This window comes from Cheilinus undulatus, linkage group 11 (assembly GCF_018320785.1).
Source record: "Cheilinus undulatus linkage group 11, ASM1832078v1, whole genome shotgun sequence".
Classification (NCBI taxonomy): Eukaryota; Metazoa; Chordata; class Actinopteri; order Labriformes; family Labridae; genus Cheilinus; species Cheilinus undulatus.
In genome coordinates this window covers 43,889,988-43,905,487 of record NC_054875.1, presented here as the reverse complement: position 1 = coordinate 43,905,487, position 15,500 = coordinate 43,889,988, and the positions used below count along the sequence as shown (strand labels likewise).

General features: G+C 38.5%; 1 protein-coding gene across 2 annotated transcripts in view; it reads right to left on the bottom strand.

The window, feature by feature from the left end:
• Nucleotides 1–15,500, bottom strand: part of mical1 (microtubule associated monooxygenase, calponin and LIM domain containing 1) — a 56,387-nt gene that overhangs the window by 11,565 nt on the left and 29,322 nt on the right. For both annotated transcript variants that reach the window (XM_041799779.1, XM_041799780.1), the window contains 5 exons: nt 13,032–13,138; nt 12,697–12,759; nt 11,812–12,055; nt 7,729–7,796; nt 2,911–3,679 (listed from right to left, as the gene is read on the bottom strand). In XM_041799779.1, coding sequence (XP_041655713.1) covers nt 2,911–3,679; nt 7,729–7,796; nt 11,812–12,055; nt 12,697–12,759; nt 13,032–13,138 — 1,251 coding nt within the window. The remainder of the gene's footprint in view (nt 1–2,910; nt 3,680–7,728; nt 7,797–11,811; nt 12,056–12,696; nt 12,760–13,031; nt 13,139–15,500) is intronic.

Below are 15,500 nucleotides of genomic sequence, written 5' to 3'. Positions count from 1 at the left end.
TAGGCAGATTAAAAGTGCTTTACAAAATGCACAAGATGAAATATGTATGAGGTTACAATGTTAAGAATAAGAAAGAATTAAATAGCACCACATAGCACATGAATGAACAATCAATCAATAAAAAATCCTCCTCATAAAAAAGGTTTTAAGTAGGGCTGTCAGCACTGATGCATTATTATTATCACATGCTTTTTTGTCTCTTTCAGCACACTTTGGTTAAGCCACTGCAGCATCATCCTGCAGCCACGGTGATGTCAAATAGGAAAACCACATCATTAATGTCAATTTCACTTTACAAACGCAGAAACACCTCAGTGCACACAAGTAAAGTCATCTGAGCCTTGTATTTTTAAACATTTCATTTTTATTTTCCTTTTTTCCTTTCAATCCATAACAAGCTCCTTTTTCCGTGGTTAAGTTCATGTTATAATCTTTGATCTACCCAAGGTCTGTGTGATGATTTTGAGTTTTTGTTTTAATGTTTCAGAGTTTTGGTGTTCCCTTTTTTAAAAAAAATATCTCGTTGTTTCCCTTCTTGTGTTGTGTTTGTTGTGTGTTCAGTTCCCTTTGGTTGTAGTTTGTTATTGCCTTTTGTATCCTCCTGAGTATACAGTATTTCCTTAGTGTTAGTTTCTAGTTTAATGTGTTATGTTGTCTTTCAACCCCAGTGTGTTTCTTTGTAAATGTCTTGTGAAGGGTTCCATTTTGTCTGTTTGTTTTGTAGTTTGCTCCTGCTGTGTGATTTCTGGTTTTCTCTCTGCCTTGGTTTCTCTTCACTTTGATTGCCACACCTGTTTCCTGTGTCTAATCAATCCCAATCTATTTTGTTTCTGTGTGTCCCTTTGTCTTTGTCAGATAGTCCTGTGTCTTTCCCAGTGTTGCTCCTCGTGATTGTCCTGCAAGTTTTTGGACTTTGAGTGTTTATTTCCTTTGGAGTTGTGTTTAAAGAAAGTTTTTGTTTCTTTAAATAAATCTAGTTTGGTTCTGCATTTGGGTCCTCCTTTTTTTTTTTTGAAAACTCTGACTGTCTGTAGTTCCTTTCAAAGTAAAAGCAGTTCTTTATCCAAACAGAAAGCACAATAATGGAATTTTAAAACCCAACAAAAGCAAAGATTCATTTCTGCATATTCTTACTGATAGACATGCATTTTTTTGTCACCTTGTCCCAGTCTCAATGTCCACACCCACTCACTCACTGACTTTGAGGCGGTCCCGCTAAGTCTGTGAGGGCTTAGGGCTGTCCCACTGTCAAACTGTAAAGTGCGTGAGGGATTTCTCTTAGAATTTTTGAGCCCTTTATGCACCCTTTCCGTGAGTGGGCATATCTGCAGACTTAGCATGAGGGAATTAGCATGAGCATGAGGGTGCATTCAGTGTTGACGCAGAAAAATGAATTTTCCTGTGAGTTTATTTTATAAGACTGCCTTAATTCACTGAGGAAATGGGCCTATAGGCCAGGCATGCTTTTTTTTAATCTTTGTGTTTTTCTCTGCAAGATGCCGACTGTCAACAAAAACACAAAGGGCTGTCCCATTCCCCTTTATACCAGTTAGAGCCTTGCAGCCTCATGCACTCAGTCACTTTCCAAGTGCAGTCAATAAGTACATAAAGGCTCAGGGTTTAGGAAGGTGACTGAGATTCAGCCCTTGACATGTTTCGTCTGCTGACTTCCTGCAGTCTTCCTCAGAAGTCATGTGATGTTGCTGTGACATGTCTATGACCTGATCTAATGCAGGTTTGATCCACATCATGGACTGGGAAAACGCCAGGGTTATCAATTCACTGAGCAACAAGTTCCACAGATAGATCATGGAAGCCACTGGGATTCAGAAACAGACACATAGGAATGGGAAGAAGGAGGCGAGGTCGCCCTGTCTTGATTGACAGGATGACCACCAAACCTACATAAGATCAGCTGATAAGACATGTCACAGCAACATCATGTGACTCTTCTGAGGTAGACTGAAGAAAGTCACCAGTCGAAACATGCACAGTTCTTTCTTTTCCATAACCATAGAAATAACCCTTTGCCAGCGTGGCACCAACTTCATGCTGGTCCAGAGAAACACCCAGTTTACATCAGGGCTGTGAGCTTATGTTGGGAAATGAACGCATACGACTGTGGTTTGGGGTGGAACTGGAATGTACAAAAAAACAGGAAGAGCAAACAACAGAGTCTTGAATGAGACAGCAACGGATGTAAAAGGAGAGTAAAAGTTATCCAAGGAGGAGACAAGCTGTCTCCTGGCTGTGCTGGCATCAGATGAGGTACAAAGAAAGCTGGAGGGAGCTAGTATTGATGGGAAATGAAGACGCAGGCTTACAGTGATGGAATAAATGGGCTCTCTGGCCTGTTACCACTCATAGACAAGCAAACCAGCTATGCTTACGTCCAAACATGGCCCATTTTGAACTCAAGTTCTTGCTTCAATGTTTAGGTGTTGCTGGGGTTAAGATTGCTGTTCAGAGACAACTTAACACAAGAGGAAGCACTGTTACAAACTCTGGGTTACAAATGATTGTTAATGGTTTGTCAAATGACGCAAAAACATTATATCTGCAACATTATGTTGGTTAGTTTGGACGTGAAGGGTGAATGTACAGTTTGGTGTGGACTTTACAACATAAGTTGCACAGGCTGCCGTTTTCTGACTCATCTTAGATTGAACTAGATGTGAACTGGCTCCAGCTGTAGCCCAGTAATAGCCGTGAAACTTGCTTAGAGGGAAAAGGGTATCAAAGATCTCTTTGTGGGGTTTGAAGTGGGTGTTTTTCTGGATTAGGGGGTTAGAAAGGTGGATTGTTGAGGGAAATGTGTTTGACTTGAGCTGCCATTACTCTTTCTTCCTAAAAGTTTTACACATTACTGCACACACTGACATCTTCATGCATACAGGTACCCAGACTTACCCACTCTCCCTGGATGGTTGATGTGAACGCTAAGCCTTGTGTCTCTGCTGATCCTTGGAGACGACAGATTCCATGGAGAAAACTTCGACCTCACTCTCGTCTGTCCCTCTGGCATCTCTTTCCTCCTGAAGCAGCGTCGGTTCCTCTTCTCCCGTACGTGTCCGGCCGTGCTCCCGCTCCAGTATCCCTCCTCCTCCTGCCCGTCCAGGCCCTCTGCCTTCGGGGGGCTCGGACCTCCTGCTGTGGCAGAGGATGACGAGCAAGAGGAGGATCCGCCGGGGGTTTCAGAGTCCGAGTCGGCACTGAAGCTCTGCAGATTCACTAGCTGGCTTTTCTCCTCATCGGTAAGCTGGAGCTTTCGGAGCGACTGCTTGGGACGGGAGTCTGGGACCGACTTAGACCTCTGTTTTGTAGTTTGGGGCAGTTGTTTTTCTGGAGTCAGGGGGTTGCTAAGGTGGATCGTGCGAGGTTTTGCAATTGGAGGAGAGGGCTGAGGGCTGGGTGTCGTATGTCGAGAGATGCGAGGTTTAGGGACAGGGGTTTGGATGAGCTCTTCTGTCTCCTCAACGGATTTAGATGGAGGATCTATGGAAGCTTCTGACGGTTCTACAGATTTGTCTTTAGATTCAGACACATCTTCTTTTTCAGGTTTATGTGTGTGACCAGAGGTACCAATATCCAGAGTATACTCAAACTCCTCATCAGATGGAGACAGAGTGTATTCATCACTGGAGAGCCCATTCTCTTCATTCTTCTCTTTCTGAGTTTCCTGAAACAGAAAGAGAAAATGCCTCTTTAAAATACTTTACTGACCTGAATATAACACTTTTCTTGTATAAAGTGATGGAGGAAACATGTTAATTCAAGTAATCCACTATATAGACTTACAGTGTGAAAATCGGGACATGTATTTTGAAATACATTTAAAACAAATGGCTCCATAGACATGACAATGCACAGGTGCATGCAGAAGCACATTACCTGCTCAGATTTCCTAAAACAAATAAAAGAGCACAGCCATTTTGCAATGCATGTCCCTGCTGATTTATACTTAAGCAAGGGGAACACAAAACAACACTTAGACACTCTAAATACATGCCTTAAACATTGGAAATGATTTTAGAGGCATACCTCATTATCCCATGCACACCTATAACAACTTTATCTTCAGGCCCCTTGAAGCAGAGGCCTCAGGCAGTTATCTATCTTTGCCTTTAGATAAAACAGCCTATGGGAACACAGTTGATTCAAAACTGAACTTTAAAGCTTACTATGAGGCGGGATGTGAAAAGGCTCACTAGTGGGTGCATGCATAGTTAAAATAAACTCTTGTACTTTCAACTTAATCAGACCTTAATGATCATATTTTTTGTGCTTTCATTGAATCAGTCTTGGCTTTAAGGTTTGGTCTCTAAAAGATAGAAACCAGATGACTAAATAAACTAGTTGACTGATTTGTCAGTCACAGCTTCACCGAACATCCCATTATACTATGCCAGTGGTTCCAAACCGGGAGGGGGGCTGTCTGCACTGATGTTGTCAAAATTAGACATATATGTATATTTTTTTGAAAAATCATGATTGGAAAAAAAAATGTAAGATGGGGTATTGGAGCCAACCTAAAGATGGTAAAAAGGGAAAATCTGTTAATTTATGACCAAAACAGACACTGTAATGTCAAAAAAATTACAAGACCAAACTGAAAACAGTGGTTAGCTTTACAGCTTTTTAATTACAAAAATTCGTAGCTTTTGTTCAGGTACATTTCTGACTTTTAAAGTGAAAAAATCCTAGGTTTTAAATTAGTTTAAAAGTATTTTTCTTTTATATAAACAGCTCCTCTTTATTGTTTGTTTTTAAAGTTGCCCTAATTGGCTGTTGTAAGTTTATAATTACATATTTTGTTGAATCAAGTGTATGTAGGTGTATTATGCAGGGATTTTGTAAATAAAAACAATTAAAGTTGTTGTTTATGTTTATGGAGGGGCTTGGGTTTTCTTAGATTTGAGTAGGTGGCCCTTAGAAAAAGGTTGGGAACCACTGCACTAGTAGAATCGCTGCACTAGACAGTAAGAGCGGAAAGATACCTCCACTTTAAAGATTCCTACTCTTGGCACAGTGACTTTTAACTTCTTCCCTCTGGATGGAGGTTTTCGGTCCCAAGGTGCAGAAGAAAGAAGTTCAAAAGCAGCTTTGTTCCTGCAGCTATCACAGAGCTTAACCAGCTGTACATACATATATCTACTTGTTTCTGTAAATCTGAAACCTATTTTTACCCTGGCTGAATTAAAGTTATTTATGTAAGTGATTTCATATCAGCTTTATTGAATTGATTCTGAATGTTGGAACCTTGAACACTTTATTAAGAGTCCTTATCATGCTCTAGTCTATTTACTTTCAAACTAATATGTTGTTTCATGTTACATCTTCCCCTACTTCCACCATTAACTGTGGTATACCTCAAGGTTCAGTTTTAGGTCCAACTTTATTTTTTCTTTATATGCCGTCCCTTGGCCAATAATTCAGAATCACAAAGTCTCCTTTCACTGCTATGCAGACGACACACAGATATACCTGCCCTAGAAGCCTAGCTGCTGTCATAGACTGTTTAGATGATATGAACTGCTGGATGGCACAAAACTTCCTACAACTGAATAATTCTAAATCCGAAAGCATGCTATTCAATATTCCTCCAATACAACCACAAACAGCCCTTGTCCAAAGTCATCTAATGTTAAATTAACAGCCCGAAAATTAGGAGTACAATTTGACTCAGCACAACATATATCAATAAAGTTGTACACTCATGCTTTTTCATTTATGCACAATTGCTAAAATCAAACCAATTCTCCCCCTGTCAGATATGGAAAAGGTAATCCATGCCGTCATTTTTCCCATCTCGACTATTGTAACTCTCTCCTGTCAGGCACCAGCCAAAAACCACTCTCTTGCCTTCAACTGGTACAAATTGCTGCAGCTACACAAATAAAGTTATTATTATCTGTTAAGTTATTTGTAATATCACTATCTCTTCTGCTATAAAACAAATCTATCTACTGGTACAAATTTGTAACCTGTTGTTCAGTCGGGACAGGATGGGGGACGAGCCCCCCCATCTCCTCCTCGGTTTTAGATGATGGATATGTCTGAGTGTCTGATGGTTCTTGGACCTTTTCATCAGATTCTGGCACATCCTCTCTTTCAGGTTGAGCAGAGGGACAAATATCTAGAGTATACTCAAACTCCTCATCAGATTCTGGCACATCTTCTTCAGGTTTGTGCGTGTGAGCGGAGGGATAAATTTCCAGAGTATATTCAAACTCCTCCTCAGGAGGGGACAGAGTGCATTCATCACTGGAGAACCCGTTCTCTTCATTCATCTCTCTGTGATTTCCTCTACCATCCTAGATATGGGGACAGAAGGAGCACAAATCCCTTCTTATCATACAGTATATATCATAAATATATAAATATATATAATATTATACTGTATAGGCCTTGTGAAATTCAGCTTGATCTACACGAAATCTGAATCAAGGCTTTAGTACAGGTAATTGTAAAAAGTGTATTATTTGTAATTTTTTTAGCCCAAAATCAGCAAAACCCAATTATCAGAGGTTTTAAAGATTATCTTGGCAGATTTTCCTGTGGAGAGTGGCGTGTGAAGAGTGATTTTACCCTCCCTGATTAGTTTAGATAGCTGAGCACATGCTCAAAGGATTGATACATGGAATGAAACAATAACCAGTCAGGAAGCAGGCTCATTGAAGGAGGAAGAAAAACAAATACAGCAATGGAGAGTAGAGCTGAAAATGATAATAACCTGATGATTAAAAGAAATAATGTTTATCGACGACTGTTTCCCAAGATTGAGACAAGACTCTGCAGATCTAAAAGTACACCTTTCTGTAAAAAATCTCTAATGCAACCTACAAGATGTGACAGGGTTAAAAACAGTGGTATTGTTAGACATCCATTGATCCTGTGACATCCTGTGATATTCCCCCCATTGCAGGTTTTAGAGCCCTTTTTGTGGCATTGCCAGGACCCCACCATGAGTGGAGGTGCGAGGGCCAGTGTTGCTTACAGCCATAGTTTGATATATTTTCAATCAAAAAGAGAATATTCGTGAAAAAAATGTCACTCTTTTGTACCCAAAATCATCTCAAAATCACAGAACAAGTATAAAAAATTGCAATTCTGTATTTTTTGAAAATCATTCATTTAATTTTCTGTACCTTCATTGAGACAGAATGACAGACAGTCAGAAACTATGGGGATGGAGTGTTGGAAATGACACATGGGAAAGAACCACAGGCTGGATTTGAAGCCAGGTTGCTGCTTCAGGTACAACAAAACATAAAAACATGGGTGAGCGGACAAAACCACAAGGCTACCACCGCCCCAAAGTTAAATTTTTGATGAACTGTGCCCACATCTGAAAACAACAACCAACCTTATTGTATTCAGTGCATCATCTCTATTCTTAAATAAAATGCTTTTATTCATAAAAACAAGATTTTCTCTTTTAAATTCAGTTTTGTAAAGACGGGACTCATAATCAGGACTGTCTTGTATCCAGACCAATAAGGCTGCTTGTTTTTTGGTTCATAAGCTTCATATGCTCCGACAAAAACACTCTCATTAGCGGAGTGTAGCCGCTGCAGGCTGACAGCATGAGACCCGGCACCAGAAGGAAAAGATAACATGCAACAGAAGATTGTGTAACAGGAGAACAACAGACACAAAGTAATTTAATGTGCAGTCTGGAGCAGAGAGCAACAGAGCGCTTTACATCTGTTCTGTTCAGTGACCCACCTCACGCAACGGCTCTGCCCCGGTTCCCAGCTCCAGCTCTTCAGAGTGCAGCTCGCAGTAAAACCTCCCTGAGGGGACGGGACAGAAAAGAGAAAAAGGCGTTGAATGAAGTGAACACTGGAGAGGAAAACCCCCTGCTGCTTCCTTAAATCATTAATCTCATCTTACGCTAAATGGGACTCCTTTAAGAGGCGTCTAAGCGCAAATTATTAATCAAAGAAATAAATAAATAAGTAGTGCTTCACTTAATCGTAGCAAATCCCAGCTTTGAGAGAATATGTAATACAATAAGAGCGATAAATGTTGAAGGCAGAATTACAAGTGTTTGAAACTCAACAACCCAACATCAAGTGCTTCAGTGGAGAGCTGACAGAGAACAAGGGGCCGCTAAAAAGGGTAACGAGAGTCGAAATATCACAGCAACACGGACAAAAACTTAATAAACCTCCATAATTTCAACAATATTTAGATGGAGAGTCCAACAAGTAACCGTGAAAAAGGAGGTTTCTTAAATCTAAAGGAGGTGTTAAAACATTAAGCCTGCATTCATATATCTATAATGTAAGAATATCTCCTGATGTGCTTAAAAATCAACAACAAAAGAGGGTAATTCAAATCAGTGAGAATATCTTGGAACAAATTTTTTGGTTAAAAGCATAACTAAAAAATTAACAAACCAACCATTGCATCACCTCAAAATTAAATAAAAGTTTTAATAAAATTTACAAAGAAAAAGGAAAAAATGAATATTTACTGGAATTTAAAAAAGAATAATATATTCTGGGGATGCATAGTATTATCCGTCTGATATCAGTATCAGCAGAAATGAAAACTTCTCCCTTCATTTTGACTATAAAAATCTGCCTTTATCAGCAGTAAATATTTTTTTAGTCAGCTGAAATATTTTTCTTCATCATTATTTACAATTCAAAGTTTGTTTAAGACTGAATTTTGTCAATTTGTTCATCCTCAAATTCCAAAATTTTTTATTTAAGGGCGAAAGGTTTAGGTCTGACCTACATTTAAATGTCAGCATCGATATCAGCTAAAATTCAGTTGTAAATATCGGCACATCAGATAACAGCAAAAGTCCAACATTGCACACACACACACACACACACCCACACACACACACACACACATATATATATATATTCATACATACATATACAGTGCTTAACAAATTTATTAGACCACCTGTCATATTTGTCTCAAAGACCATCCAGCATCATGAAGTGCTTTAATGCGGACTCTTTCATTTTCAGTGAGCCCTACCATTACCATTTTTTTTTTAACCATTTTGAACAGGAATGAGGGATTTCAAACTGAATTCACCCAAATTTGAGCTGGCTCACTGGGCTTCTCTGAGAAGTCAGAAATTAATCAAGCATAACATTCAACCACTAAAACTAATTTTTCTGTTCAGGAATGCAAGGAAATATTATTTGGGTTAAAGAGCTTCTACATATTGGTGTATTAACCATTGCAGAAACATAAAAAATGATTTTGGTAATTACCAGTGCTGTTAATTTAGGGCAGCTGTGGCCCTAATATATATATATATATATATATATATATATATATATAAAATTAGATTTTGATCTTCTGTCTTTGAAAATTCAATCATGATAAAATGCTATTGTTATCCTGGAAGGGCGGCTCCATTATGGAGAAAATCATAATTGTGGTTATTTTGATTAATATAAAGATCACAATTATTAAACGTGATTACTAACTGATTTTGACATTTGCATCACATACATTGATTAGAATTAAAAACTTGTGACACTGACATTCAAAACACATAGAAAACAAGAAATAAACAAGTTAAAAATAAATGAAAATAATACATAATACTTCTGCACAATTATTCTAAATGCAATCAGATGCATACAGGCTTTGCACTTACATTACTGCTTAAAATCCTGCAGTTATTTTTGTATTAAGTAGTACTTGAAAGGTTTACAAAAATGCCTGCAGAAAGGTCTTTAAGCTTATAACAGGCACAAATACCATTATTTTCATAAAAGGAAATATATTTTTTCTTGGAAAATATTAAGTTATTTTGGAGGCGGTAGTGTAAAAACTTCTGGTTTTGTTTCTCTTATAATACAAACTCTAAAACTATCATTATTCTCTCTATTTTCCTTGATAACCAAGCCAATAGACTCATGATACCATTTATGTGCAGTATTATATCTTCATCAACCTTGCAAATTGCATTATTTTCCAGTATAATTGCAGCCACAATCACTACCAAATCATACAGTACTAATATATATTCATAATAATAAAGAAACAAAAATACCTTAACTATATTCATGAGGTAAGGTGATTTACTCTCATGGAAGAAAACAAGTTCAATCCAGCATGCAGCACAGTAGTTATCTTTCTGTCATGATTGTGGGAATCTAACATTGTACTTGAAATTGAAAGTAGATTAACTGACTTGCAACAGATCTAAGCATAGTAGTATCATCTCTGCATCCCTAGAAGCAAGCATAATGTTTCTATCTTTTTTTTAATTCAACCTGGAAAAAAACTATTTGATATTTAAAAGCTTTTTCAAGAGCATCCTGGCCAAGAAAGCAGCACAAATAAAGATTCCACAATGAGCAATGAACAATGAGCAGCCAAACACAGAAACACAACAAAAAAATGCAGCACAGAATTTCAGTACAAAAAAGACATGATATAAGAAGTTAAATCAGAAAATGTTCACCACAATCGACCACTTTTTTTCTGCACATATCAAGACTAAAAACCTTCTGTAGGATGTACCTGCTCATTGATCTTCAGGACTTTAAAAAAAAAAGATTTATGTAGGGCTTTTAGCTGTTAGAGATATAGGACAGGTAAGAGAGAGTAAAGAAATACATGCGGTGACTTGAACCCCGGCCAGCTGCGTACATTATCCAGTAAAGTGAACAACACACTTAAACACCTTTTACCAAGTTCATCTCAAAATGTAACTATTTTCAGTTATTTGAATCAGATTAATGGTATTTCAAAAAATCCCTTTCAGAGTATTCTAATTGATTTCTTTTGATGTGCAAAAACAAGTACTAGATAAGCTGTTGAAGGCAGGAAAAATGGTCACAAAATAGGCCAACAACATAAAAACAGAGATCAGAAGACAAAATCTGCAAAGACAAGAGAAAATAAGCCATCAACAGACTTTAAAAAATTGATTAAGAAAAGAAAAGATGTATAAGAAGGAAGGGAGATGAGGGATATCTATTTCAGTTAAAAAAACAATTTTAAATGTGACAGTGAAGATGAGGTTGTTTAGGGTTAAGAACTTCAGGTGTTGCTGAACACTAAATCTCATTAGCAACATATTTCCTCCTTTAGAGGTTTGATTTTTTCTTCAGCTTTCTTGTTACCTCCTAAAATCCCAACCAGTTCCTGGTCATAAAAAAGGGAAGGCATAGATGCTTTTTATTTCACCAATGATTCCCTTCTTTACCCTCTCTGACCTGCTGAGTCCTTTTGCTGATTGCGATGAAACATGCCCAGATCATGCAGTATTCATAAGTATTGATCACTTCTGATGATTAATAAATGTTCAGAGGAGTTGCTGCAGGTGATTTTCAAACATATTCGGCTAACAGAGAAACCCTGTTTGGTGCAATAAAACCTGGACACTGTGTACAAAACGAATGAACCGCAGTGTGTTTAATTTTCTAAGTTTATGCAAGCAAACTGGCATATTCTTATATCAAAACCAACATTTTATCACTGCTAAGTGAATTTTATGTTATATTTCTGCATCCAACACAAAGTTTTATTTCTGTCTGACATGATTCACTAATGTTTCAGTGCAGTCATTATTTTACTCGTTGAGATCTTTTGGGTTTTGAAGTTAGAAATCTGAAAACTAAAATGTCACAACTGTTATGCAACAAAATGTGCATAAATAATCAGCGAAGTCTGTTGAAGTCTGAACTTGAAGTGAACTCTGAAAATCTGTAAAAATGTTGCTTAAGGCCCCTGGAGCACGGGATGAATTGATGGTGTAACAGCTTCTGCGCTTGTTAGTCTATGATCAGAAAAGTCTGGACGCCCAGAGCCAACACTTACCTGTAGCCTGGTCAAAGGTGTATCCTCCCAGTCTGAGCGTGATGCTGCACTTGTGGCAGGTGAAGCAGCTCCGATGGAAGAACTTTCCCTCCGCGCTGATCCGCTCCAGCAGGTAGACCCTCTGACCACAGAAGTAACACTCCTCGCTGTTGGTCATCGACAAACCAGAGACAGAGTCCGGCTCGGCGTCGGGAGTTGGATCACGTGTGGGAGTAAGCTCGGGGGACAGAGGAGGCACCACCGTCTGATGAAAGACATAAAGTTTTATTTTAACTCTGCCAAAACTCAACCAGGTTATTTATTATAAAATGTGATGTCACCTAAAGTACAATGCAACAATCATTCTCTTGCTGACCCTACTTGTTGTGAAAGCCAAACAGTCATTTTCATGTTGTTGGCAGAAAGCTCGGACCTTCTTGTTGTGGCTTTCAGTGTTTATTTTTTTAACTCAGAATTCAGTGCTTTTAAAAATGTAACCAAGAACAATACTATACTCAAAATACACTTCAGTAAAAGTAAAAGTAGTGATTTTAAAAACTACTCAAAAGTACACATACACAAAAAATCTACTTAATTACAGCAATTTGAGTAAATGTAATTAAGTAGCTTTGCACCCGTTTGTATTATTTTGCTCATCTGGCTTCTATTTATTGTGTATTTGATGTTGTATTTATGTTGAGCCTAAAGGATGTACAGCTGACAGCTGAAAGCAAAACAAATTGCCCTTTACAGGGATAATAAAGACAATGTTAAACCTCGTCGGATGACTGCCGCTTCAATTGTTGCAACTAGATATTTAGACTGGCTTAGGCTAGAGTTTTGGCATTGAAAGAAAAAATAAAGTGCAAGATAAGTAGAGATAAAAAACAGAAGGATTTAACTCACGTTGTCCTCATCTCCCATCCTTTTCTCACTTTCTCTCCCTTTTTTCTCAGATGCTAACTTGTCCTGCAGAGAAAACAAGAAAGACCTGTCATAAGACATGAAAATGTAGGGCACTCAAACAGATATTAAAACCATTTTAATTAAAAACACCCCTCTTCGGTGCAACAATGCACCCTGAAACTGAGAATCAACACTCACAACAAATGTGAGTCACGTCTGAAGGCCCAGACGTGAACTCCAGCCAGCGAGCCACTCTCTGTGTTTGAAAATATCTTTATCAAACATTTCTGGGTGCTGTGTAAACACTGAGCCGTAGTCTGTCACAGTGGGCGTACCTTGCGTCTTTGCAGAGAGTTGTGCTTGAGCTTGTTCAGGAAGAAGACAGCTGACTGTGTCTGGGAGAGAGTGAGGGGTTTGGAGGATGGCAGGAAGCCGGGAGAGTCTGAAATCAGCAGAAAATACAAGAAAGAGAAAAAGGGAAACACAACGTTAAGTTACCTTACTTTTTGATGTTTTCCTTCTATTTGATGCGGCTGTGACTAGAGGAGGAAGTCAGGCTGCAGGAATGGAGAATGACAAGAGGGAAATGAGCTGCATGTTGAACTTCAACTATGACTGCTCACCTGAAGGCCTCTGGCCTAACTGCAGGCCAGGCCTGGGATTCAGCAATTTTAACTTCCACAGATACTACCGAAACCATTGCAACAAAAACAGAAGTTATAGGCACCTAGTAGTTGGTCATTTCTTGTTTTTTTATGATCAAAGATGGCTAACAAACTCCTGCACACCTTCTAAATTGCATACATACTTTGGCACTATATCATTTAAACTGTAACTTTCTTTACTCTCTCTTCATAAAATCAACTTTTGCATCCTTATAAAATGCAAAAACGACTCGAGAAATATCAGTGTTTGCCAAGCTGTGAATTTAAATGGAGCACAGCTGCTCCCCCTGCTTCCTGTCATGGCAGCTTTGAGAAACACAGACTTAGAAAAACACCATTTTTCAAAGCTTTGGCACTTTTCGACAGTATCAAAAATTAAATGAGAGATTATTTCGTTTCAAATCGCTTGGTGATGATGAAGTTTGAAATCACAGAACTTTTTGACAGCTTATGATGCAAACTGATCGTGAAGATCGGCAGAAGTGAAGGTGACACTGTCTTATTTTTACCGAACACGTGGCAAGATTTCAGTACCAAAACATTCACAATCTAGTTGTGCATTTAATATAGTGCTACTTCCTCTTCTCTCTGAAGCAATAACTTCTGCATCTTTATGAAATGCCAAAATTACCGAAGAAATGTCAGTGCTTGGTGGCCTATTGATTTAAATGGACCACAGCTGCTCCCTCTCTTCCTCTCATGGCAGCTAAGGGTAAAAATGTGACAGAAAATCAGTGTTTTTTGCAAAGCTTTGGCACTTTTCTGATACTATCAAGAAAGAAAATATGTCTTAAATTTAAACCAAATGGGGCTGATGTGGTATTAAAGTACAGAAAATTTTAACAGCCTTGGCTGCAAACTGAAAGAGAGGCTGACAGAGAAGAGAAGTTAAAACTCTAGAATGCAAAAACACATGCCAACATATGGGAATAATCAAAACATTGCAAATGCATTTCAGAAAGCGCCACTTTTTCCTCTATGTTTGTCGCAGACATTTTTGCATCTTCATGAAACACCAAAATCAGATGTGAAACATCCATGTTCGCCAGCCAGTGACTTTAAGTGGACCACAGCTGCTCTCTCTTCCTCTCATAGCAGCGGCCAAAAAATCAGTGTGTTCTCAAAGCTTTGGCGCTTCTTCACACTATAATCAAATTAAGAGAGACTGTGTCATTTTAAAATTCATAGTAATGATACAGTTTTAAAGTTCTAAACATGTGACAGCCATAGCTGCAAACACAAACAAAGACTGGCAGAGAAGAGAAAGGGGCACTGCTGAAATGGCCAAAAAATATGGCACTGTTTTGGTACCAAAGCTAGGGATGTCCCTATACCATTTTCTTCCTTCCCAATACGATTCCAATACCAAGGTGTTGGGTATCTGCCGATAATGAGTACTGATTCGATACCAGTGTGAACTTTCTGGACTAACTGTACAGAGTAGCAAATTATTTTAGACCTATGTTTGACCAGAACATGGCTCAACAAATTGAAGTTGTTTTCTGCTGATTATTGAGTTTAACTGCTAATTATCAAAACAACAAAAATACAGGGGGCTGCATCACAGGCTCTCGATCTCTCTCTCTCCCTCCATCAAGCTCTATTCAAGCAGCATGACATGATTACAGAACAGCCAACCATTGGCCGACAGATCCTCACAAAGGGTAAACAACATGGCGGTTAGCATTCGAGTTAGTGGTAAGAAATGATCATAATTTGATTAAAATGGATAAAAAGATGTTCAAATCAGGTTTACTGGTGTGGATTTAATCATTAAAGTCTCCAAAGTCACACGAGTTCCAGGCTCACTGGAAATGCTTCCGCAAGGGATTCCAAGGCATCAGTAGCATCAATGGGAAAATCACAACAGCTAGCTTCAAGAGGAAACAAGTAAGAGGCAGTGATTTATGATTCAAAAGTTCTTTAACTTTTGATAAATTGTGTCACTCCTTGTCATGTATGACAGCGCCGGTCTGGAAGGCATTTTAATGATCACATTCAGAGAGAAATGTCACGCAGCCACCATTCTCTGCTGCTGCAGTGGGTCCTTTGGTTTTTCTTTGCTGCTCTAAACCAAACAGTATCGGATCGGTGCATAAACTCTATACAGGTAACAGAATCTGTTTCTTAAAGTCCATG